Source organism: Orcinus orca, chromosome 3 (assembly GCF_937001465.1).
Source record: "Orcinus orca chromosome 3, mOrcOrc1.1, whole genome shotgun sequence".
Classification (NCBI taxonomy): domain Eukaryota; kingdom Metazoa; phylum Chordata; class Mammalia; order Artiodactyla; family Delphinidae; genus Orcinus; species Orcinus orca.
The window spans coordinates 153,220,248-153,246,482 of NC_064561.1; the positions used below are offsets into that span (position 1 = coordinate 153,220,248).

Genomic DNA, 26,235 nt, shown 5'->3' on the forward strand with positions numbered 1-26,235 from the left:
AAAGCCTTCAGAAAGTCAGTGGCATAGTTGCTTTTAAAGCCATCCATCTTGTAATTGACTTAGCATTCTTTGTTTGCAGTGCTTAGAGATATTACTGGCTTGCATGCATTTCCCTGACTTGCATATGACTATTTGCATAGCTAATTTGTTATGTAGAGTAAGTAATCCAGTGAAGGTCTGAGTTCTTTCCTTTCTAGTTCATTGGGGAAGTTCATCTCCTTAGTAAAAACATACTGAAAAACTGAGTTTCTTCATTCCTCTTGTTGGGAAGTTAAACTGAACCTGAAACATATTCAGTTACCTTTGGTGAGCAAAAACTGAAAGTATCAGTTGCTGTATGTTAGTGCCTCACTGTTTTCATATATTTCATGTAATGTAAGGCTTAGATAAGCAGTTGTTCTTTGAGTATAGTATGCACGCCAGATTTTGGCTGGGAATATGTCTTGCTACTAGGTGTTTTCAATAAATGTAACCCTTATTTTAAGAATGGTTATAGAAGTATTTGTGTTTCTGAACAATAGTAACCTAGCAGTTTAGTTCCTTTTCATATCAGTGTTCATTTCAGGAGCAAAAGTTTTGCATAAATATATTCCACAGTTTCATGTATTTTTATATTGTCTGTGAAGACTATTGAGACTATATATTTTTTTAATTCACTGAAAATTTAAATGATTTTCTCAGTATCATTACCTACATAGTATGATAAAGTCTAGGTGTTAATTTGTTATTTTCTATCTAAAAGAAATAATGATCGTTAATGGCTAACATTTTTCTAATACTAAGCCCCAAGTACTTTGTTACACTTATGTAATAATTCATTAAATCATTAAACTTTATGAAACAGAGTTTAGGAAATCAAGACATGGGGAGATTAAGTAACTTGCTCAAGGCCACTTAGCTAATAAGTTCTAACTCTAGTATATGAATTCAGAGCCCATGTCCTAATGCTGCTTCTTAAGAAATTCGACATAAAATTATTTTAGGATTTTAAATATGCAAAAATTACTAAATACAAACCTTAAATTGGTTTTAAGATACAATAAGAATATATGTTAAAGACATACTGTTAATCATATGGTATTTTTTTCCTCTCTCCAGAATATCATTACAGAACTCTGTCACAGTGTCCGCACACCAGATTTGGATAAATGGGAAGAAATTAAAAAACTGAAAGCATCTCTATGGGCCTTGGTTTGTAATAAACACTTCTGTAAGATCTTCTTAATTTTTAGATTTTACTCATTTTCCTGTTAATATTAAATAAATAAAAATAATTTTATTTGGAACGTATTCTTAGATTAGTATTCTAAAGCAAAGATTGTTCCTGCCCATTTAAATATTATTTTATGTTGGAAAATAAATGATTAAACTGTTAGTTTTCTTGCTGAGACAGATGGAACTTTAATTCCTAAAGTTCCTTATGTGAGGTTTTTTTCACAGTTCTTTCTCTCTTATAGACGTGGTTAAATTTTTTGGTTTTTTGGGTAGCTTTCCAAATCTCTTGAAGGAGTTAGTATTGTAAATATATTTGATATGTGATTTCTTTTCTTTTAGGGAAATATTGGCTCATCAAATTGGGGTCTCAATTTGCTACAGGAAGAAAATGTGATTCCAGATATACTAAAACTTGCAAAACAATGTGAAGTTCTTTCCATCAGAGGGTGTGTCATTTAACTCAAATCTTTCTGAAGTATATATTTTTGTTCACAGATGAGTGTGAGGGAAGAGTATTTTATGATTGCAGTTTTTCAGTGCATCAGGTTAAACATCTTAAGGAACTCCTTGTTTATTAATATTATTGATATTTTATTCTTATCATTGTAATATTGACATTTACCTTGCAGATAAACAGAGTATAGTGTGTCCAAATAATCTAGTAGTGCAAATATTCCAAATTTATTTCAGAAAAGCTAATGTATATATTTTTCCCTGATCACAATATGTTCTTTTAGATTTTTTCCTTGTAATTAATATTTTCATTATGAAGGTTTTCATGTTATTTTTAATGGCTATTAAAGAAAGCGCAAATGTACATATAGCAAACTAATATTTTATGGTTGCTTTAAGAAATCTCAGTTTGGAATTATAAACTGTCATTACTGTATCTTTTACTTACAGGACCTGTGTATATGTGCTTGGGCTCATAGCCAAAACCAAACAAGGCTGTGATATTCTAAAATGTCACAACTGGGATGCTGTAAGGCACAGTCGCAAACATCTGTGGCCAGTGGTTCCAGATGATGTAGAACAACTCTGTAATGAACTCTCATCTGTTCCAAGCACTCTGAGTTTGAACTCAGAGTCAACCAGCTCTAGACATAATAGTGAAAGTGAATCTGCGCCATCAAGTGAGTACTGTGACAGGGTCATAATAAAGTTAGCCGAAACTAACGCTTGTGATATCAAAATTTAAATGAATTTTACATTCTTAATTTACTTTTCTCTGAGATAATTTGGCAGTAATAGTGTCTTGGAGAATGCATATCTTTTCACAACAGGGAGTATAGCTACCAGCCTACATTGTTCTCTCCCTTTGCTTTCTAAATAGGCCTTGGAAAAGGCTTACAGAGTTTACTTACAGAGTTAAATAATAAGCCATGTCCCAGAAGACCCATTCCCCTTTTTTGCAATTTCTAATAAGTAAATGTTTATTCATCTACTTTCTTCATTTACCTAATTCTTTTGTTCATTTTTCAGATATAGGGTTGTTGAACTAGAATATATTTAAGAGATATTATATTCATATACTCATCTTTGAAAGAAGAGCTAAATTTTTAAAATTAGCGAAACTGTTAAAAGATGGAGTATCAAAAATAAATTAAATGAAAAATGGTTTGCAGTTTTAAGCCTTGTGCTAAATGCTACTAGGTGCAGAAGATTTTAGACACTTTTTTTTTAAAGAAGATAGTGCAATATTTATCAAACCATATTTCACTAGATCTAAGATACCATAAATTATAATATGCACCACTGTTTAAGAAAAAAAATGCTGCCTATTGCAAGATGCATGCTGATTTTAGAGATTTTAAGTGTGAAAAATGTGCATCTTAGAATTGGCAAAATATGGAAATACAGTGCAGTGTGCAAGTTTAAGATTTTATTTTGCCTTCTTTCAGAATATATTTGAAGTAATTTATAACTATTCAACAGAAAATTAAAAATAAAAATAGAATAAAATCCCATAGATGTCATTAGGCACCTGGATTGAGTCTTTTATTAGAGGCCCTGAATTTAGATGAGTTTCTTAGTTCCTAAGGCAAAGTGAGAAATAAATATAATTGGTTTAAACATGAATTTAAAATGTTGTGACTCGGTTCTTTGTAAGTATAGTTTGCTTAAGATTGGACATTCATTTCTTATAAGATTGATTTTTCTTGCCTATTGTGATTTGAGGAATAAACCACCAGGAATCTGTACCAACTGAGTAAATATCCAGGGTCAAGTCTCCTTTTTGCCTTTAATTTTATCTTGAATATTTGGAGGGTTTGGAAACTCACTGAGATAAAAGAAACTTTATGCAAGCTGTGACATAATGAGTTCTGTAGTTTTTCTTTGGAAATAACAGAAGATCATCATAATGACAAATTTTATATTTTATTCAAGGACAAATTCTGGGTCTCAAGGAAGCTCTTTTTATGTGGCTCAGCAGTCTGACTCTTTATTTTTGAAAAATTTTTCCCCAGGTGACTATTAAACAAAAATTTCCTGAATTATGTCACTAATAGTTACTATGATTATTTGTCCTTTTTTATCTGCTTTTATTAATCCTTTGATCATAGGTATGTTCATAATGGAGGATGACCGGTTTGGCAGCAGCTCTACTAGTACATTTTTCCTTGATATCAATGAAGATGCAGAGCCAGCATTTTATGATCGATCTGGACCTATGAAGGATAAAAATTCATTCCCTTTCTTTGCTTCTAGTAAACTTGTGAAGAATCGTATCTTAAATTCGCTTACTTTGCCTAATAAAAAACATCGTAGTAGCAGTGATCCAAAAGGAGGGAAACTGTCATCTGAAAATAAGACAAGCAACAGGCGGATCAGAACGCTTACAGAGCCCAGTGTTGACTTTAATCATAGTGATGATTTCACACCCATATCCACAGTACAGAAAACATTACAATTAGAAACTTCATTTGTTGGGAATAAGCACATTGAAGACACTGGTAGTACTCCAAGTATTGGAGAGAATGACTTAAAATTCACCAAGAGTCTTGGTACAGAGAATCACAGAGAAAACACAAGCCGAGAGAGATTAGTTGTAGAAAGTTCAGCGAGCTCACATATGAAGATACGTAGCCAAAGTTTTAATACAGACACTACAACAAGTGGCATAAGTTCAATGAGCTCAAGTCCTTCACGAGAGACAGTAGGTGTAGATGCTACGACTGTGGACACTGACTGTGGAAGTATGAGTACTGTGGTAAGTACTAAAACTGTTAAGACAAGCCACTATTTGACGCCACAGTCTAACCATCTCTCTCTCTCTAAATCAAACTCAGTGTCCCTGGTGCCTCCAGGTTCTTCTCATACACTTCCTAGAAGAGCACAGTCCCTTAAAGCACCCTCTATTGCTACAATTAAAAGTCTAGCAGACTGTAACTTTAGTTACACAAGTTCTAGAGATGCCTTTGGCTACGCTACACTGAAAAGATTACAGCAGCAAAGAATGCATCCATCCTTATCTCATTCTGAAGCTTTGGCGTCTCCAGCAAAAGATGTGCTGTTTACTGATACCATCACCATGAAAGCCAACAGCTTTGAGTCCAGGTTAACACCAAGCAGGTGAGCAAATATACATTTTAAAATGAACAATAATGTTTGCATTTTAACAGACTTAAATGTAAAGCATTAGCCAGGTTTTACATCTACGTAAACCTCAGAACTGACCTATTATAATTGTTTACTATAGTAGGCTATAAGCTCCTAGTTACCCGATATGATTTGAAATGGATTCTTGCAGCTGCGAGGGGGGAAAAGAAACTCCTTTAGGCCCTGAAAATAAACATATATGCTTTACAATGACACATAAGTCACAAGCTTTTTTTTATTTATTTCTCGCTTCTGCAAGGATCGATTTTAAAAAGAAGCATGTCGGGGGAATCAGGAGCTTAAGACCTACAATAACAAACAACCTTTTCAGGTAGGTCAATTTAAGGCTCCAAAAGTTGACTTTTTTTTTTTTTTAAGATAACTGAAAATTTCAGTATAATTCTTTTCAGTTTAAGTAGCTATGATTATTAAGTAGGAACCAAATGAACATTAAATGAATTACTTGGCCCTCAGAATTCAGCAATAGCAGTTTGCCTGTGCTCAGGAGCATTTGGGAGATTTCTATGCCATATCTAAAGATTATATCAAGCTGGTCAAAGTAGTAGATTTTACCTATAAAAGATATGCAGTGTTAAATTTTATTGTTGCAAAAATTTCTATACCTTCCTTTTTTGTTGGACCAAATACTTCTAAAAACTTTCTTTAGTTTTAGATTGTTCATTTTCATTTATTAAATGGATTAGTATTTGTCAAGTACTGAGACTAGTGCCTAGCACATACTAAGACACTCGATAAAAGTTAGCTGTTATCATCATCATCACTATTATTATTGATAGTTATTTCTTTCATGTAATCCATTTGGCTCTTATATAACCAAATTCTTAAGTTATTAAGCAATTTTGTTTCAGGAATGTTAACACATTTAGTAGAAGAGATCCCTTGTAGCAAATAATAAATTATATTCCCTTTGGTAGAATTTCATAAATTATGCAGTAATGTCTTATCTACCTGACAGCCTCATCCCTCCCAACAGCTCACTAGTATAAACCTATGCAGTGAACTTCACAGATTTTATTCAAAGGAAGTACCTCTGACCCACATTCATAGTTTGTTGATGTTTATTCTAACAAGTTTGTATATCAGATTTTCAGGCCTATGGAAGCAACAGTTATAAGCTGCTACTGGTAGGGACACTGACAGGAAAGGAGAGCTGATAAAATTGGTGGCAAAGGAGGAAACTTTTATACTACAACGAAGTATTTGGAAACTCAGAGACTACAGCAGCTAGTAGCATTCAGCAAGGGGCAGTAATGGAGCACACCAAAATAAGCAGTAAGGGTACCACCATCTTAGAGCTCAGTACAATAACCAAAGCGCTGTTAACTCTGAACCACCCAGTTAGGGTTATTCTGTCTCACTGAAGCAGGCATTTCTATCTAAACTGATTAAAGCACAGATAAAAAGTTTCATTGCTTAAATATTCATTAGAATAAACCAGAAACAACTATTCCGAATCACTATTTCCTAATCATTCTGGGTTCTTAGGATCCTATTTCCTGTATTCTCTGTTAGATCAAGAGAAGGATATTTGGAAATCTTACTCCTGGAATAAAATGCCAAGTTATCAGCACTATAAAGGATTAATAGATGTTTTTAATTTCTTGGGAGGGGAATAAAAAAGAAAAAGCAGTCAAGAGAAACAGAAACAGCTGTACAGAGGCATGAGGCTTAACAAAAATCTCATGTTGGTCAAATCTGTCACTTATTCTTCAAACTGTGTTTAGTACTTAACTGTGTACTGGGTTCCATGGAGGAAAAAATTGTGTAGACATTAGTCTTCCTATTCCCACTTGTTTCCTTTGGTTAGTTCAGAGAAAATGAAAATGATGGACGATAACTACACATTTACTGTAAAATAATAGTTTGGAATCTAGGCTGAGAAGATTTTTTTTTTTCTTATAAAATTAGAAGAGTAGTCATACTGATACCTATGGTATAATGGTTAGCATGAATCCAGCATTCTTAAAAACCATATCTTACTGAGTATTTCCTTGGGGCATAGCAGAAAAAACACTGAAGTAGGAATCCTTAATCTTGAGTTATAATCCTGGCACTGAATGAATGAACTTGGAAAAAGTTCCATAAATTATGCTATAATGTCTCATCTGCTTGGAATTCAAAAGTTTTGCAAGCCTCATCAATGCAGAACAAACCCAGGCAAACCTCTCAGTTGTTTACCGTGGTAAATCTGTATGGTAAAGTTCATGAATTTTGAAGTATGTAGGCCTCAATTGCCTAATCTAGTGGAGATTGGACTAGATCAAGTGGTTTTAAGCTTTTTTTAAATGTCGCTTTTTAAGTAGAGAAACCTTTCTTCACAAAAACATTGCTGTGGAAACCCAAAACGTAGAATATGTAAAAACAGAGCTATTCTGGTTGAAATAGGTATTGTGGAGGTGAGTATACCAGTAATTTCTTCCCCTTCACTCCAGTAGTCTTTGAAGAGTTCTGTGGAATCACAGAGGTATAACAAAGTACAATTTAAAAACTACTGACCTATTTTATAAAATTTGTAAATTTCAATTATGAGTGGTTTTTAGGTGGAAGTTCGTAGAAATTAGTGGGTTTTGCTATGATAATTTTAATAGCTACTATTTATAAAACATTATTTTGTGTTCTTTTCAAAATAATTCTTCGTTTTAATATCAGGGTATGTTATTACATTTTAAATGACTTGAGTTTTCAAATAGCAGTATACATATAGTGTGGAACCTTGTACAAAGCAGGCGTATGATAAATATCTTAGCATGTCTGTTGCATGAATAAAAATCTGTATAAGAAAGGTGTATCTTATGGAAATGTCATTATTCCATGTTATGGAATCACTGGTAAGGAATGCATTGAGGAAATATCAGTGCTTCATATAAAACTGTCTCTTGTAATATTTATATATGATACCATTTTTACTGTTTTTTTTTTAGATGTGTACTTTATTTTAATTCTTGGCTGTGTTGGGTCTTTGTTGCTGTGCACGGGCTTTTCTCTAGTTGTGGCGAGCGAGGGCTACCCTTTGTTGCAATGCACAGGCTTCTCATTGTGGTGGCTTCTTTTGTTGCGGAGTACGGGCTCTAGGGTGCACGGGCTTCAGTCGTTGTGGCATGCAGGCTCTAGAGCTCAGGCTCAGTAGTTGTGGCGTACGGGCTTAGTTGCTCTGTGGCATTCCCCGACCAGGGATCAAACCCGTGTCCACTGCATTGGCAGGTGGATGCTTAACCACTGCATCACCAGGGGAGTCCCATTTTTACTGTTTTGTGTCTGTCTTCTGTGTTACAAAATCTTATGTTGATAAAGTAATTACCACACAAAGAATAAGTGATTATCCTTATTTTAATAAAAATAATCTTAAATAGAATTAGTAGACGTGCCCTTACTTATATGATAGCAAATCTAGCAGTCTCAAATGGTTGTGAAGTTAGTTCTTGGATAATACCTCTGTTTTCTGAGGTCAGTTTTTTATTTATTTTTTACTGCTAGATGTTGAAAGTTATCTTAATTGCTCACCTTTTCACTTTTACCTGGGAGACCGTAACAGTTGTTTTTGGTCAACAGTCAACATTACTGACGACGTTTTATATATCAACTTATAAGAGAGAAATATTTTCAAGTATTCATATGTTCTCAGTAAATAAGATGGCACTCTTTAGTACTTGACTAGCTTCCTTTCTTTTATGAAGGTATGAAAATAAACTATAATTCTTTATGTGATTGCTGTAACAAATCAAGAAACTAATATAGTTTTTTTAATGGTGTTATAGGTTCATGAAAGCTTTAAGTTATGCTTCGCTAGATAAAGAAGATTTATTAAGTCCTATTAACCAAAATACCCTGCAGCGATCCTCCTCAGTGAGGTCCATGGTGTCCAGTGCAACGTATGGTAGCTCAGATGACTATATTGGTCTTGCTCTTCCAGTAGACATCAATGATATATTCCAGGTATCATAAATTCTATTGTTTTCTTATGAGTTGGTTTACGTTTTTTTTCATATTCTATAACTGCTTATTAGAAATTATAATTTAGAGCAAATACTAATTTGGGGGAAGGTGGTATTTTTAGGCAGTGTTATTTAAAGAAATTTTACCATGAGAATTATTTCACTTTTCTCAACTATTCTATACTCTTTTATTTAGCATCTCTAAGTCCCCAGCACATTATCCTTCTCCTCACACTAAATCAGCATCTTGTTTGATTTCTTTATCAGTATATTCTCTATAGAAATTTTAATGCCTAATCTTGCTTTTTAGTCACACTTGACTTATTCCTTATTGTGTTTTTTAAATGAGATATAACTGACATATAACATTGTGTAAGTTTGAAATGTACAATGTATTCCTTGTTTTATTTAATCCTTGATCCTATTTATCCCAAACATGGCAGCCACATGTTGTGCTAATCCCACGAAATACTCACAAATCTCTAGAAGGTAGATAGTACTAAAGAATACACATTTGTTTAGAAGTCTAAAAACATTTTAGATAAATTCTAAAATAATTATTTTAATATCCATTTAAGTCACCAAGAATAGATAAGGACCTTAAGAGTTTTATGCTATTTTGTCAAGTTTTGGTGATTTAACCTTCTTCAGTATCTTTTCATTATAGGTTCATGTGCTATAGTAATTCTGTTTAAATTACATTTCATTTAATTATGCTGATATACATAAAGTGAATTTTTATAACAGGACTTACCATGACATATCTATTTTAGGTAAAGGATATTCCCTATTTTCAGGCAAAAAACATACCTCCACATGATGATCGAGGTGCAAGAGTGTTTGCCCATGATGCAGGAGGTAATGCATGGTTTTTGTTCTCCTCTTTATATTAAAAAGAAAATTCTTTTCAGTAGGATGACACTAAAAATTCAGGTATACTTACTTTTGGATCAACTTAAAAAATTATAGCAAAATAATTGTTTGAGTCAATTTAAAATTAAACCACAGTATTTTTTTGCGAGAGACTTAAAGTGTTTTTCCAACTAAGTACCAAGCCTCTCAAGAAGACAAAGACCAGATCAGTTGCTTCTGTTTTAAACAAACAATACGTGAAAAAATTTTAACACTTACACTCATAGGTCTAAGCAACAGCTGTTTGGGGAAAGGAGAGAGAGAAAAATGTACTTATACATTACATGATCTCTCTTTGCTATGAGCTGTGGTATTTTAATTAATATATGCCTATCAGCCACAAATTTAAAGCTTTAAAATCTTGATGATTTTTTCTTAACAAGGACCTCTTTAGACTCGGAATTATTACTTTTCTTTACACAAATATTAAGAATTGATTACACAAATATTAAGAATTGAAATGATACCTAATTGTGTAATCTTAATTTTTTATTTTGTATTTAAAACCCCATATTAAAGTAATATAAGTATATCTGCTGATGTTAATTATTTTCATAATTTAAAGCAAATTATCCTGTTTTTCTCCCCAGTTAAGGTTAGATTTTGAATCATAAAAAGGAGTTCTGGTTTTCTTCCCTAATTTCCCTTCTTTAAAATTTCACATAGTTTAAGGCACCTTGAAAGAGGTGTCATTGATACCATCTTCATCAGATTATGTTTTGTATTTACTTATGCACAGGTCTTCCATCTGGAACTGGAGGTCTTGTAAAAAACTCTTTTCACTTGCTACGACAGCAGATGAGTCTTACAGAAATAATGAATTCAATCCATTCAGATGCTTCTCTGTTTTTAGAAAGCACAGAAGACACTGGACTACAGGAACATACAGATGATAACTGCCTTTATTGTGTCTGTATTGAAATTCTGGGTTTCCAGCCCAGTAACCAACTGAGTGCAATATGTAGTCATTCAGGTGAGTGATTATGTCCTTCAAGATGAACCCACCTGTCTTTGAATCTGCTCCAGTCACAAGTCATCTTCCAGCCCGATTGATCATCCCTCTTACTCCATTCGCATTACCTCAGCCTTAGTACGGTCACTCAGCATCTCCCTGTGGGAATGTTAGTAAGTTTGTCTCCAGTTTTTTCCCCTTCCAATTCATCTTTCATACTACTGCCTTGGATTAGGCTGTTGACAGTTTTTTTTTACTGCCTATTCAAGTCCAGCACACAAGACTCTTTGTGTGATCTGTCTGCTGTTTTTTTTACCATTCTCCTATCTTATAATTGATACACCGCTACTGACTAGATGTTTTTTGAACAGACTGTGCTCTTTTTCATGGTTCTAGGCATGAAGAGTGTGTTTTCCCTACTGTTCCCTCTTGCGCCTTCTCCTCACACACATGCAAGCTCACACACAGTCCATTTGGCAAGCCCACCTCATCCTCAGAGTTGGGGCTGTTTTATCTTCAAAGCTTTCTGTGACCCTCTTAGTCATATGTTGACACTTCTTCCTCTTTACTTTCATTGCTCTTTGTACATAGATCTCTTATGATAATTATTGCTTGGTTATTTTTTTCCCTTCTACTCAATAAGTTCCTTCAAGGTATGGTCTGTCATGCCTTTTCATTTTTATTTTCTAATACTCAGCTGAGTACTGCTTTATATACTAGGCACTCAATATTTTTTTGGTGAGGGAGTGAATGAATCAGATCCAGATTCAGCTTTTTTATAAATATGTGTAGATAGCTTTTCTTGGTGAATATCACTTAGCCACCCTCAAAAAAATCTAGTGATAACCAAAGTTCTCTGGGTCATTCATCCACGTTTCTCCATGGCATCCTGATTCAGAACTTCCCAACTGATGGGTTGCAGCACACTGTTGTACCACATCCACAAATAGGATATGGATGTGCTGAGAGATTAATCCCCTCCATGGCTCCATGCCCCAAACGGGCCTGGGTTTGACAAACCCTTGGACTAGGCACTTACCACTGTGAACAGTCCTGTCCAGGGACCCAGAGTGCTATAATTATTTTCATTTTCTGTGAGCGAAAGGTTTGGGCATTATTGTTCTGATGTATTGTACACAGTAAAGAAGATGCTATTTAAAATCATTTGTCTATACATTGTTTATGATATTTTAGTTCTTCTAAGTTCTGTTTCTTCATTTACTCATTCAACAAATACTTATGAAGCACTTACTGTGGAGTTTTGCTATGTAAGTGTTTTCTCTTTATTTATCAAATGAGATAGGGAAGCCAGCTCCCTAATTACCCAGTCACAAGACAGTCCCAGCTAGTTCTAATCCATTTGTGATTATTGAGCTAGTAATCAAGTGGCGTCACATCAAGTGTGGGACTTGTGGAAGACTTGCTGCAGTCAGCAAGGCTCTCACCTTGGCACAGGATCAGAACCCCTCCACCTGTTGTTCTAGTGATACGAAGTGAGGAGGAGAATAACTCTTAATTGGGAAGTGATTACAGTTTACTATTGATACCCCTCTCGGAGGTATGAAGGGAGGCAGGCTAATTGTTAAAAAGTCACTGAACCTCTATGGATTTATGCATTCAACTTAATATTTATTACATCACTACTGTGGATCAGGCATTAAACTAGATGCTAGGAAAACAATTGAGAGAGAGAAAAATAGAAAGATATTATTCTTACACTCTTTGAGCTTTTATCCAATGGAGAAGGAAATGGATTGACTGACCACTCGATCAATCAGTACACAAATATTAATATAAATACTGCGTTTGTAACAAGCGCCATCAAGGATAGGTACATGGTATTAACAAAGGAATATAACCAAGTAGGCAGATCAAAGAAGAGACTTCGGAAGAATTGCTGTTGAGCTGTGGTTGAAAGAATGAATAGAACCTAAGTGAAGACTGGAGTATAGAGAATTTTGAGAGAGAGGAAGCAGCATGAGCAAAGGTCTTCTCTGATGGGAGCAAGTATGGGAAGTAGGAAGGACTAAAAAGACACCTGTGGGAATGGAGCTCAGAAAGCAAAGGGAGAGGAAATACAGAATCAGTCTAGAAAAACGGGTAGGGACCAAGTCCTGCAGAGCCCTTCCTACCCAAAGTGTGGTCAGCAGACCAGCAGCATCAGCATCACCTGAGCACTTATTAGAAATGCAGACTCTGCCCCACACGCAGAATCAGAATCAGCATTTTAACAAGATGCCCAGGTTATTCATGTACACATGAATGTTTGAGAAGCACTGGTATCAGCCATATTAAGTATTTTGTGTATCAGAAAGGAGACGTCTTTATTTTCCATGGCAGATAATTAAAAAATAGTTCCTATACTATTTTTTTAAATTGAAGTATAGATAATTTACAATATTTGTGTTACTTTCAAGTGTACAGCAAAGTGATTCAGTTGTGTGTGTGTATGTATATTCTCTTCTAGATTCTTTTCCATCGTAGGTTATTACAAGATAGTGAATATAGTTCCCTATGCTATACAGTAGGCCCTTGTTGTTTACCTATTTTATATATAATAGTGTGTATATATTAATCCCAAACTCCTAATTTATCCCCCCATCCCCTTTAGTAACCATTGTTTGTTTTCTATGTCTGTGAGTCTATTTCTGTTTTGTAAATAAGTTCATTTGTATCATTTTTAGATTCCACATATAAGTGGTACCATATATTTGTCTTTCTCTTTCTGACTTAATATAATCTCTAGGTCCATCCATGTTGCTGCAAATGGTATTATTTCATTCTTTTTCATGGCTGAGTAATATTCCATCTTCATTATCCATTCATCTGTTGATGCACATTTAGGTTGCTTCCATGTCTTGGCTATTGTAAATAGTGCTGCTATGAACATTGGGGTGCATGTGTCTTTTCCAATTAGAGTTTTCTCTGGATATATGCCCAGGAGTGGGATTGCAGGATCACATGGTGACTCTGTTTTTAGTTTTTTAAGGAACCTCCATACCGTTCTTCATAGTGGCTGCACCAATTTACATTGTCACCAACAATGTAGGAGCATTCCTGTTTCTTCACAGTCTCCAGCATTTACTGTTCGTAGACTTTTTAATGATGGCCATTCTGACTGGTGTGAGGTGATACCTTGTAGTTTTGATTTGCATTTCTCTAATAATTAGTGATACTGAGCATCTTTTCATGTGCCTGTTGGCCTTTTCATTGCCATCTATATGTCTTCTTTGGAGAAATGTTTATTTAGGTCTTCTGCCCATTTTTTGATTGGGTTGTTTGGGTTTTTTTTTTTTTTTTGATACTGAGCTGTATGAGCTGTTTGTATATTTTGGAAATTAATCCCCTGTCAGTAGCATTGTTTGCAAATATTTTCTCACAGTCCATAAGTTGTCATTTTGTTTATGGGGTGTTTTTTTTGTTTGTTTTGTTTGTTTTGTTTTTTGCTGTGCAGAAGCTTTTAAGTTTAATTAGGTTTATTTTTGTTTTTATTTCAGTTACTCTAGGAGACAGATCCAAAATATACTACTGCAATTTATGTCAAAGAGTGTTCTGCCTCTGTTTTCTTCTAGGAGTTTAGGTCTTTAATCCATTTTGTGTTTATTTTTGTATATGGTGCCAGGGAATGTTCTAATTTCATTCCTTTACATGTAGCTGTCCAGTTTTTCCAGCACCACTTATTGAAGAGACTTTCTTTTCCCCATTGTATATTCTTGCCTCCTTTCTCGTAGATGAATTGACCATAAGTGCATGGGTTTATTTCTGGGCTCTCTATTCTGTTCCCTTTGTCTATATGTTATATTTCTGTTTTTGTGCCAGTACCATATTGTTTTGATTACTGTAGCTTTGTAGTTATAGTCTGAAGTTGTCCCTCTACTATGTAATGATCATTTTAAAGGGATGTCAGGACTTGAACACAAGACTTTTCATTCTTTGAAACTTTCAGTCTGGTGGTAGTGTTGGTAGTGTTGGTAGTGGTAGTTGTTCAAAAAATGTTAAAGCTCAGTGGAAAGGCTATTAGGATATTTCCTAACATTTTATTCTGTGTCTACCACCTTCACAGATACTTGTGCATTGTATTGTTTAGTGTGCAAGGCAACATGTTGGCCTTTCAACATTTAGTATTATATATTTCTTTTGGGTCCATTTTTATGTATACCACCACATTTGCCCTAATGTAGCTAACCAACTGAGTGGGAAACCTTCTAAGTGTTGTAGACCAGTCCATCTGTGAAAGAGAGAGCACTGGGAAAAAAAATGAGCTAACTATAAAAGATAATGGCAAGAGATCAGTTTGAATGTCTAGGTTATTAAACTGACAAATTTGTGAGGAGTGGGTAGAAACTACATGGGGTAGGGGAGGGCCCTAAAGAGACAGTGGTGGTTTTCAAAATTATTTTAGCTGCAAAACCCATGTTTCAATCAAAATCTATACAAAAGCTCAGTGGTATGCAGATGAGGATGTAAGGGGAACAGTGGGGTGGCACTCCATCTACTAGCCTTGCCCAAGTATAAAATTGGGGGTAGAGAAGGCTAGGAAATGCCAGGGCTTCAAGAAACACTGAAGACCCCTGGTGTAAACATAGCAGAGTGTGAGTTTTGGTATCAAGGAGACTTAGGCTCAAAGCCAAACTTTTCCATCTTATTAGTTATCTGATCTTGGGCAATCTACGTAGTTTCACTGAGATTTACTTTTAATTTTTTCTTAAATCTCTAAATAGGAATAACGATACCTGCCTTATGGTGTGGTTTTGGTACTTACTAACATGTAAGATTAACATTCAGTAGGCTCTCCGTTAATGGTAACTCACACTAAGTTGTTTATGTTAGAAATAATATTCTTTCATAAATTCTGACAGGTCAGTTAGAATGATCTTACTGTGCTCCTAAGGAAAATCTCCTTGTTCATTTCATTTTACATCCCTGCTGCCAAGGGGAACTGGTGATCAGGTGGGTATATCTACCAGAGACAGAGCTCCTCACAGAAATTCTTAATGTTTTTCATAAAGAATTGTTTCAGCATTTCAGATAAGCTATTTGGCGACTTGGCTACTTTCTGATAGGAAAAATTGAGCTTATGATTTTTCTTAATTAGCCCATATGGACTTATGTAATTTTTTGCTTAGAGCTTTTTGTTCTTTCCCACATATAGTGGCTGGAGTCAGCCTTATGCCCAGATACAGGGAATAAAGAAGGTATCCAGTTTCTTAGAGTCTGGTCTGTCCTATGCTTCATGTCTCCATTTTTAATTAAAAGATAAAATAAAGCTGAGCTAGAATATTGTTAATTAAAAAGAGAGGAAGCAGTAAAAGCAAACAACTACAGTGAAGAAACTAAACATCAATCACATAGATAAAATGGTTCAGTTTATGGACATAATGCTTCATCCAAATTAAAAATAATCTTGAAATAAAATGTGTTGAGTAAAAGTATAAGTATCATTGCATTGAATACTTTTTAAGAGAAGATAGAAAATAAAGGTCCCTAAAAGTCAGTATCATCAATATAGTATGCACAGTTTTGCCTTCAGCAGAGTCCTAGACATTACCTTCCATGCATAAGAAGAAGGAGGCCAACTAGCTGGTCCTTTCCCAGTTTCAGGAAGTTTTGGTTCTCCTTATCGTGCCAATTTATAAATAGTGCCTATATTCTACCCACTTGTTCTCTGAAGTTTCCATTTAGCACATGTAATTATTTCATTAAAAAATTTATTCATATGGTTTATAGCAGGTTTCACACAAAAAAATACCCCATGTAGTAGTAAAAGCCTTCTGTTATCACTATATTTAGGATGCTTTTTCACGTCTTCCAATGGAAGAAACTAATTCTTTTGGCCTGGCTTAGTTAGACTCATGATTTTTTTTTTTTTTTTAATGAGAATGAATGATATCTTTAGAAATAAGATGTGGTTGTAACAGGTTAGAAATGTTAGGAGTCATCACTGGTTGAAGGTGAGGCTGAAATGAATTAGTTTATAACTTTTCAGAAACATGTTGATTAAAAGAAGTATAATTTTCTTATTGTTCCTTGCACTGGAATATTTTGTCATTTTACTCCCTGGGAAGCTCATCAACTGAGTCTAAAATAACATAGTCATCTCTTACCTGGTTATTCAGCATTGCTGGTTTTTAAGTACATCTTTAGTTCTCAGATCTTTTGGCAGTAGTTTTATATTTTAAATCAATGTATAATTTAAGTACCATACATTACTTTTAAGTGCCTGACAGATGCATGATTTCCTTAATATTAAAGCTATGCTAAATTGATTTTCTGAGGAACCAAAGCATATTCCGCTTAGTACTATGTAAATACTAATCTTAGGAAGTGCTTAAAGATGAGATGAGGTGGTGATATCTATTCTGTTGAAAACAGCATAGGGAGAGGTAGTGTGTGTTTACATTGGTCTAGTTTCCTGGACTTTTTAAAAAGCTTTTTTAAAAGCTCTTTTTAATACTCTGACAATGTGTTGTAGTGGAAAGAGGACTGAACTAGCTATCAAGAGGTCTCACCTTCTGGCTGAGTGTGTCTCTTCTCTCTCAATCTCTTTTGTAGCTACTGAGGTTGCATGATTTCTGGGTTGCCCAATGTTACTTCCTAAAAGGATAATCAAAGACTTTCTGATTTCCATTTGCTCTAATCACTTCAAGTGCTCAGGAGATTTTTAAATAATTTTAACAGCACTAAGATGTTTGGTTGACCTTAAAATCCCATCTAGGAGTATACCTTAGCAATGCATGGGTAGTATAGTAAATTTAACTCTAAGGAAGGAACTGATAAGCCCAGGGAACTGTGATTCTAATATTGGTAATTATTAAATGGTGGGAACAACAAGTGATAGAATAATAGATACAGTATAATCCCACTTATACACCAAAAGAGCAAGAAAGAGAAATTTAAAATAGCAAATATCTGAATTTTTATATATTTAAGAGAGGGGTATTTAGTTTGGGGGTGGGAGGGATGGGAGAGGGGGTAGATAAGGTACCTTCATTTTTTATTCTGTATACATCTTTATTTGAATTCTTTAAATAAACACGTATTTATGTATTTTTTATAATTTAGGAGTATAAAATTTTATGTATAAATGTCTTTAGAATTTAGCAAATTTTACTATCTGGTCTGAATTTACTTTGAAAATCTTCATCAGGGAAAATAATTATTGAAGACTGGAAAGAAATTACAAGGAATCATCTCTTCTATAGTATACAGTGCAAGCATAGGAATTAAGCCATTATGATCTGTTAATTGATTTAATTTTTTCTTCAGATCTTCAAGACATTCCATATTCTGATTGGTGTGAGCAGACTATCCATAATCCCTTAGAAGTAGTTCCCTCTAAATTTTCGGGCATTTCTGGATGCAGTGATGGAGTGTCTCAAGAAGGATCAGCCAGCAGCACCAAAAGCACAGAATTGCTACTAGGTAAGTTTTCAGATTTAAATCCAAGCCCTGTATAACTATACTTAGTCTGTTGTTGTTGTAGATACATACTGTTAATTAAAGTTGTCTCATAACTATGACAAGTCAGTTTTACTGAGGTATGTTTAGATAACTGTTGCACCTATATCAGCTGCTGATACATACCCTCTTAGCTATCTGCTTTCATTAGAAAGAATTTTGCTCCCAAAATGATTGGCAGGTCATGTGCAATTTATCTCAGTTTTATATATTTGGTAGAGTTGAAAAAACAAATTCCATGAGTTATAATACTTTTCTATTGTGATATAGATAAAATATTTTAATCTTCTCTTCAGGTGTTAAAACAATTCCAGATGATACACCAATGTGCCGTATACTCCTTCGCAAAGAAGTTCTGAGATTAGTCATTAATTTGAGTAGTTCAGTTTCAACTAAATGTCATGAAACTGGGCTTTTAACGTAAGTAAGCTATGAGCATGAGTATTCTTTGTTCTGCTTTTTATGGTGAAAAAGATATTTGAAATACTTCAAAAGTTAGACTAATTAGCTTACATCAGTGGTTCTCAACTGCATGGCATATCTGAGTGAGACTAGATTTTCTTTACATACGTCAACCAAACTAGCGTACGGTTACAAATTGAATGCAGAAGCAGGTATGTGAATCCAGCTGTCTTCTATTCAGCCAGACTTTAAAGAGATCTGTAAAAATGTAAAACAATACCAATCTTCTCACTTTTTTAGTTTTGTAAAATATAGTTTTTTTTCATTAAAGTATATGTATTTATGTTAACATGTAATAATTTTATTTTTTAAATGAATTAATAAATATTTTGAAATTTTCTCAGTTTTACTTTCTTATATGGTAATTATTGATGGCTATCACCCACAAAAAATAAAATTTGTGGGGTTCTCAAGTAATTTTTAAGAAAGTAGGGGTATCCTGAGACCTTAAAGCTTAAGAAAAGCTGGCATACATAAAAATAAGTGATATTTTCTTGGTTTAATTTTTCCCTATTTTTACTCCTTTCTTTTAATAAAAGTTGCAGAATTTTTATTGCTTTTCTAAATCACAGCAACATGATAAAAGAAAATTCAGGCAATCTTCAGCATCTTTGATTTGCACTATTTAAAGCAGTGGTCCTCAAAAAAAAAAAATGCACCTCAGGGTCTCCTGTGGGGCTTTACAAAATAATAGTAACACAGATGCCAGGGTCCCACTGCAGACCTCCTGGTCAGAAGCTCTAAGTATAGTGTGTCCTTAATCTGTGCATTACCCCATACCACCACTGACTCTGAGATGCTCTGCCAGCTAAAAGCCACTGTTAAAGGTTGAAAGATAAAGAGAGCGAGCCCAGTCAAGGATATTAATAATTTCAGTCTAACTTTAAAAACTTATTTCTATTTTAAAACTTAGTTTTGAAAATACTTGAGTTATCCTAGGCTGATAAATAAATTTTGTAATTTCTCATGCCAGTGATAAAGAATATTTCTAACTTTCCAAGAAGTATTTGTGTTTTTATCATTTTAAGAGATAATCCCAAACTTAAAATAGCTAATGTAAGTGTGAGGTAGGAATATTTACTATTTTATATTCTTATGCCATCACCCAGATGTACCACTTAATCAATATCTGGAGGAAAAAGATATTTAAAAAGTGATATTTTGAAAGAAAATAGCAAAGTCATTATTATAATTTTTATCACATCCTAGTCCTTTCTTCCATTTTAGAATTAAGGAGAAGTATCCTCAAACATTTGATGACATATGCCTTTACTCTGAGGTTTCCCATTTGCTGTCACACTGCACATTTAGACTTCCATGTCGGAGGTTCATACAAGAATTATTTCAGGATGTACAGTTTTTACAAGTAAGTAGGATTTGTACTTTTGAACTTTATCTTTCAAAAATCTCTTTGAATTAAGTTAAAAGAGATTATATCTGTTGATACAGTAGAAAGTCATTAATAATTTACCACTTCTTTTCTAGATGCATGAAGAAGCAGAGGCTGTCTTGGCAACACCACCAAAGCAACCTATAGTTGATACATCTGTTGAATCCTGACCTCATATTTATGATGTATATAGATGTATACTATATATATTCATATTTGTGGACTTCTAAAAGCCTCAGAAAATGCCGATTGACTGGGCAGCAAAGATAGGAGTATCTTCGCTACGCTGTTCCAGCAATTACTGGTACATGAGCAGTTGGAACTGCGGACTTCCCTAACCGAAACAACTTCCTTTCTCCCCCGTTGAGCCCTTTTAGGGGTTCATTGTTCATTACCACAGTTTTAAGAGTTTTAGTTACCATTGTATGCAAGAGCCAAGCACTGAATACCTACATAGGTTTTCTATTTTTTCATTTTAAGAGCATAATAACAGTGGAACAATAATAAGATATGCAGAAGCACCCTTCACACCGTTATTTCTGAATTCTTTTTTTAGGGTAAATATAAAGATGCCTTGTTTGTTAACTAATTTGTGGAAACTAGGAATCAGTGTCTCTGAGGGTGCATCCTATTAGCACAATGTGGTGTGCTGTAACTGCTGGTATTAGAGGGGGATCTTTGGCCCTTCCACTTTTTTCTTCATGTTTATAACACTACTTCAGAGGTTTGTAGCCTCACAGCGAAAGAAGAGCCTCAACAACCAGGACTTATAAATTATTTTTACATTACTAGACTTACATAAAGTTTCTTGTTTTCCATCTCTTCAGTTTTGTTGCAATGTGTTATTGTAGGCTATTTGAACTAATTAAGGTTTTTCACTACAGTTCCTGATTAAAATCAGAAAAATTATTTTATAATTCAAAGTATTTTCCATTCATAGAATGCATATATTTTCAGTGGACTTCCATTTTCATCAGCTTCCCATATCACCATTTTAAACCGTAACTTGAACAAGCACTATTAATTTAGACCTAAAGCAAAAGAAAGCATTAAATAAAATCTTGCATCTCTTGAGGAAAAGATAAGTTTGCCTACAATTTATACATTCCATGGGAAAAGAAAAGCCATAGTTCCTTTTAAAAAATCATTAATGAAACTTACTATTACGATTAAAAATTGTAGTGAAAAGCCTTAAGTACCAAATTTTAAAGCAGCAGTAATTTAATTTTTATATCAGTGTTCTTGTTTTGCACAAACTAAATGCAGTGATAGGTGAGTTTATGAATGAGTACAGTAATTGCCTTTATCACATTTGCAAAATTAAGTTGATGAGGGCAAGGTTTTGTTTATTTGTGTGTTTAATTTGTGTATGTCTAAAAATATTTGGAAATCTTTACAGGAATTAAACATATATGCAAATTTGTATATAAAAAAGCATGGCCATCCTCATTAGAATGCTTGTAAATGAAAGGATTATCTTTTTTGAGGTCTATATATAAATAGAAAAAAAAATCCAGCTGGACTGATTAGGACCCTTTTTTAATTCATTTGTTTAGACCATTTTTACAGTTATGCATCAACTCTGACACAGTCATAGTACATGGATTAATATCTTCCCATATTACAGATCCTTTTTATAATGGGCTTGTTCTTTGAGATCTCTGTAAAGAACCCTGTGAACTAGAAAACGTAACTCACAGAGATTTTTTTTTTTTTTTAAATATACTGGCACTGAAAGTTCCAATTGGGATGAAGCATTTCATCTCACTTCATAACACCTCTTTGACTGCACTTCAGTGAATTGTTCTTATGTGCACTGTGTAGCAACTTACATTATAACAAAGCAGATAAGGGCTGTAAGCTTCTGCTTATGTTAAAAAGTGGTTCTTCAGATTTTCTTTCATAAAATCCAATTGAAGATAAAAGAAATGCTTTTTTTTTTAACTTTAATTTATCACTGAACCCAAGTGTTTATTTAAATGTTAACAGTACTTCTAAGAACGTTGCCTGTCACCTTGGTCTTTGGTCTTGGATGATTAAACTGCCTTCCGGAGAACCAAATGTCAGAGATACTAGACCAAATAGTGATTAAAAACTCCAAAGGAGGTGATGTAGTAATCTTATGAATAATGGGATTAACATATTTTAGACATTCATTTTAAACACTACCTCAGTTAATATAAAATCTGTGGTTTAATCCCTCAAAAGTTAACAGTAAATTTTTTGTTACACACACACACACACACACACACACACACACACACACACACTCATCCCTGGACCCCACCTCACTCATTCATCCTGAAATGAAGTCTTCATTACTATTAGCCTGAACAGTTTTTTTGATTATTACTTTGAAAGATGTGTGTATATATCATAATATTTGCCTATAGCACTTAGTTTGGGGAGACAGAGCTTTGTGGTTCTCAGTAATCTAAGAAAAAAAGATGTCTATACTTAAATGTATACTGCTATTTGGTTTATCCATGTTTCACTGACAGGTCTAATATGTTTCCTTTAAGTACTTATTTGTATAAAAGTAGACTTCTATGATGAAAAATGCTCACATGCGGTGCCAAGTGATTTACTTAAGTGTTTAAAATATTAAATTATAGCAGAAAAGGTTAGGAATGTTGTCAGTGGTAATAGAAATAATTGAGAAAAGCACCTATATGTAATAGATATTACCAGACTATAAAATACCAAAATAATGTCAATACTGTAGTTTTCCAAGATTTTAGAATTAATCTTAGTCCATATAAATTTGTACTACTGGTAATTATTGAATAATTTGGAGGAATTTGGGCAGTTGTGCTGGTTGTAAACTGTGAATTTCTAATTGTAAAGTGAATTGTCATTTCTAATTGAAATTTTTTTCAAGAACAGATTTCAGCTTCACATACTAATAAGTAAATACTGATAAATACGGAAATTAGAAATTAGTATTTGTAATTAAATATGGTCTAAAATTTCTTATACTTTTACTTCCTATTTATGCTTAGATAGACTTGAGGAGGGAAAAAGTCTTTTCTCCCTAATAAAAAATTTTCTAATGAAGATTGGTAGCATAAGGGCATTCTGTAAGACATTGACTTTGAAAGAGGCTCTTTGAAGGTATATACTTTATTATGGTAGTTACTCTAACATCAGGTGTATAAGTCCTTTTGAAATGGGGTGGCTTTAATAGTTTTGAGCTCTTTTATCCAGAGCTTGAGGTAATTAAAGCTGAGTTTTTCTGGGCATATTACAATGGCAGAGTGTTCAGCAGTGAGGTGGGAATGCTTATTTAGATTTGTCTCCTGCTATTTATATAAATTTTTTTTCATTCCATTCAGAGGATGCCTTTTATTCCCACATTAAAGCACAGATCATTAAGCAATAAAAAGCAATCAAATTGTCATCCAAATTATAACTGCAGTTACTTTTGCATGGTAAGAGTGAGGTGCTAATTTTGTGTGAGAGGAGCGTTGTAAACTACCTTGGGAAAGGTCCTTTGGAAGTAAGGTTTTTCCCCTTTTGTCCTATGCTTCCAGTTTGGTCTCAAATTCACACTCCATTGAACATGGGAAAAAAGAAACAATTAATTGAGAGAGTTTTATGAGAAGAGCTGTTGGAGTAAAAGAACATTTCACATTTTCCAAAATGTAAGTTGGGAAAGGTCTCCCTTGTCTCCCCATTCAGGGAATACATTATTACCAGCTTCATTTCAAGAGTATCACTACAGTGAGAGTTTGATTATAAAAGCATACCGGTAAAATTAATAGCAGTGCTTATCAGACAATATTGAAATCTGTGAGAATCTTTCTAGGAGCATTTGTTTTTTCTTTTAGTTTTAGGTTCCCAGGGTAGTTTTCATTCATAGTAGTGTTTTATGACTCACACAGAATGTGGATTTTCTCCCCTTTAGAGTATTTTTGTAATATAGGTGGATAGCTATGCCACAGCATGCATAAATTGCACATTTTGTTTGACCTTCTTTATAAAATATTTAATTTGAAAAATATAATTTATGCCAAAAAAGTATATCTTGTAATTTTGCCACTAAATAGGTTGATTTAGCACAAAATGCAAAGTCTTGGGGCAAAGGAGGGGGGAGATTAAAACTTTCATAGATAATAGTTGAAAATGTTCCATTATTGGCCTGTCAGAAACCCTAAAGCTGCATTGTAAAACAAATGGTGTAAATTAGTTTTGAAAAGTGGTAAGGGATTGTGAAAAAAATCTGACTTAATGCTCCCTAACCACAAAATTTTCTTTTTTATTTAGTAATACGCTGCTACATATTTGGAGGTTCTGGTGTTTGTAGGTCACTGAACAGACATTGAAATCTGATTTATATTGTATAACTGTAACATAGAAAGAAAAAGTATTTATATATTTTCCGTAAGAATATTTCATTGAGTTGTGTATAATTTAAATAAGGTTTGTCCTCTAATGGTTTTGCTCACCTTGATTTTTTTTTGTGGTTTTCTTGTTTTTGTATAATGTGTACAGTTTTATGTCAAGGGCATTAAAAGCCTCCTGAAGCATAATCTTATCAAAGGGATACATTCTTAATAAAATGTACTTAAAAATTCTTAAACTTGTGTCATTCTATTTGAAATTTTAAAACCATCAGTGTTGATTTATGTACCACTGAGGCTGGTAAAACTGAATTTTAGGTACCATAGATAAGAATCTGGTTCAGTAACACATAGCGGCTTGTTCCAAATGTTTTAAAATAGCTATTTATACTTTCTAAACCCTTCATAATCTAATCAAATATCTTTACAGTTTTTATTTTTTAACTGCAGTTTATTGTAAAGGGTTTGAAAAAGTGGATCGATCTATAGAACAATTCTGATTCTTTTAGTGATTAATATACAAAATGAGCAATGATGGTATGATGGTAACTTTTCTGTATAAGCTATTTGATTTCTCACAGAAACTGACCTGGATCAGGTAAGCTAACCTACAGCCACCTAGTGGCAAAAGAAAATACCACAAGGGGAATTACAAGCCTGGAGAATAAAATTCAATGTCAAAGCTAGGGTCTGTTACAGTTGATTAAATGTGGTAAAATGTATTCAGAAATAGATTTGTTTTGGATAGTTTGGTTTTTAAGCACATGTGTATCATTTTCATATTGCCTTCTACTATTGTTTTTCAACAAAAACGTTGGCCCCCAAATAAACTAAAAGCACGCTTAATCATCATCACCTCTGAAAACTGTGATGATATAGCTGAACTTCAGACAGTTTGTTTCATTTTTTTAAACTCTTTGGTATATAAAGTACTGTCCTAGAGAAAGAAAAATATCCTATGATATCCCTTATGTGTGGAATCTAAAAAGAAACGATACAAATGAACTTATTTACAAAACAGAAACAGACTCACAGACTTAGAGGACTAACTTATGGTTACCAGGGGGGAAGGGTGTAGAAGGAGGGATAGTTAGGAAGTTTGGGATCGACATGTACACACTGCTATATTTAAAATAACCAACAGGGACCTACTGTATAGCACAGGGAACTCTGTTCAGTGGCAACCTGGCAGCCTGGATGGGAGGGAAGTTTGGGGGAGAATGTATACATGTATAGGTATGGCTGAGTTGCTTTGCTGTGCACCTGAAACTATCACAACATTGTTAATTGGCTATCCTCCAATACCAAATAAAAAGTTTAAAAAAATTTTTAAAAAGTACTGTCCTAGTCCATTCAGGCTGCTGTAACAAAATACCACAGACTGGGCAGTTTATAAACAACAAATTTATTTCTCAAACTTCTGTTGGCTGAAAGTCTGAAATCAGAGTGTGAACATGTTTGGGTGAGGGCCCTCTTTCAGGTCCCAGACTTCTTGTGTCTTGTGTCCTGACACGGCAGAAGGGACTAGGAAACTGTAGCGTCTCTTATAAGAGCATTAATCCCATTCATGAGAGCTCTAGCCTCCTGACCTAATCACCTCCCAAAGGCCCCATCTACTAATACCATCATCTTTGGGTGTTAGGATTTCAACATAGGAATTTGGGGCGGGGGCATCATTCAAACCATAGCAACTAATTTTGTATTGATTTCAAAAAAACCCAAAATGTACTAAAACTTTGTTTCTTTAATGCTTAGAGGACAAAGACAACTACATTTGCTTAGTCCTTTAAATTGAATGTATTTAGTCATTGTAAGTATTAACTGCTAATTTTGAAGGCTTTTAATCATCTGTTGTATCTCTTCGAAGGTTTTAATTTTTTTTTTTTTGGCCGCACCTTTTGGCATTCTGGATCCTAGTTCCCCGACCAGAGATTGAACCCGCACCCCCTG

The 26,235-nt window shown here is 34.0% G+C and overlaps 1 protein-coding gene across 6 annotated transcripts in view; it reads left to right on the forward strand.

Moving 5' to 3' along the window:
* The window catches only part of RICTOR (RPTOR independent companion of MTOR complex 2), a 127,834-nt gene extending 103,310 nt beyond the window's left edge, over positions 1-24,524 (forward strand). For 2 of the 6 annotated variants that reach the window (XM_004265976.4, XM_033421237.2), the window contains 12 exons: positions 1,099-1,191; positions 1,555-1,661; positions 2,119-2,348; positions 3,780-4,788; positions 5,075-5,146; positions 8,592-8,769; positions 9,542-9,626; positions 10,420-10,653; positions 17,899-18,054; positions 18,387-18,510; positions 19,780-19,918; positions 20,038-24,524. In XM_004265976.4, coding sequence (XP_004266024.1) covers positions 1,099-1,191; positions 1,555-1,661; positions 2,119-2,348; positions 3,780-4,788; positions 5,075-5,146; positions 8,592-8,769; positions 9,542-9,626; positions 10,420-10,653; positions 17,899-18,054; positions 18,387-18,510; positions 19,780-19,918; positions 20,038-20,112 — 2,502 coding nt within the window. In that variant the 3' untranslated portion in view covers positions 20,113-24,524. The remainder of the gene's footprint in view (positions 1-1,098; positions 1,192-1,554; positions 1,662-2,118; positions 2,349-3,779; positions 4,789-5,074; positions 5,147-8,591; positions 8,770-9,541; positions 9,627-10,419; positions 10,654-17,898; positions 18,055-18,386; positions 18,511-19,779; positions 19,919-20,037) is intronic. The other 4 variants (XM_033421234.2, XM_033421235.2, XM_004265977.4 and 1 more) reach the window with 4 other exon arrangements.
* Positions 24,525-26,235: the final 1,711 nt, after the last annotated feature.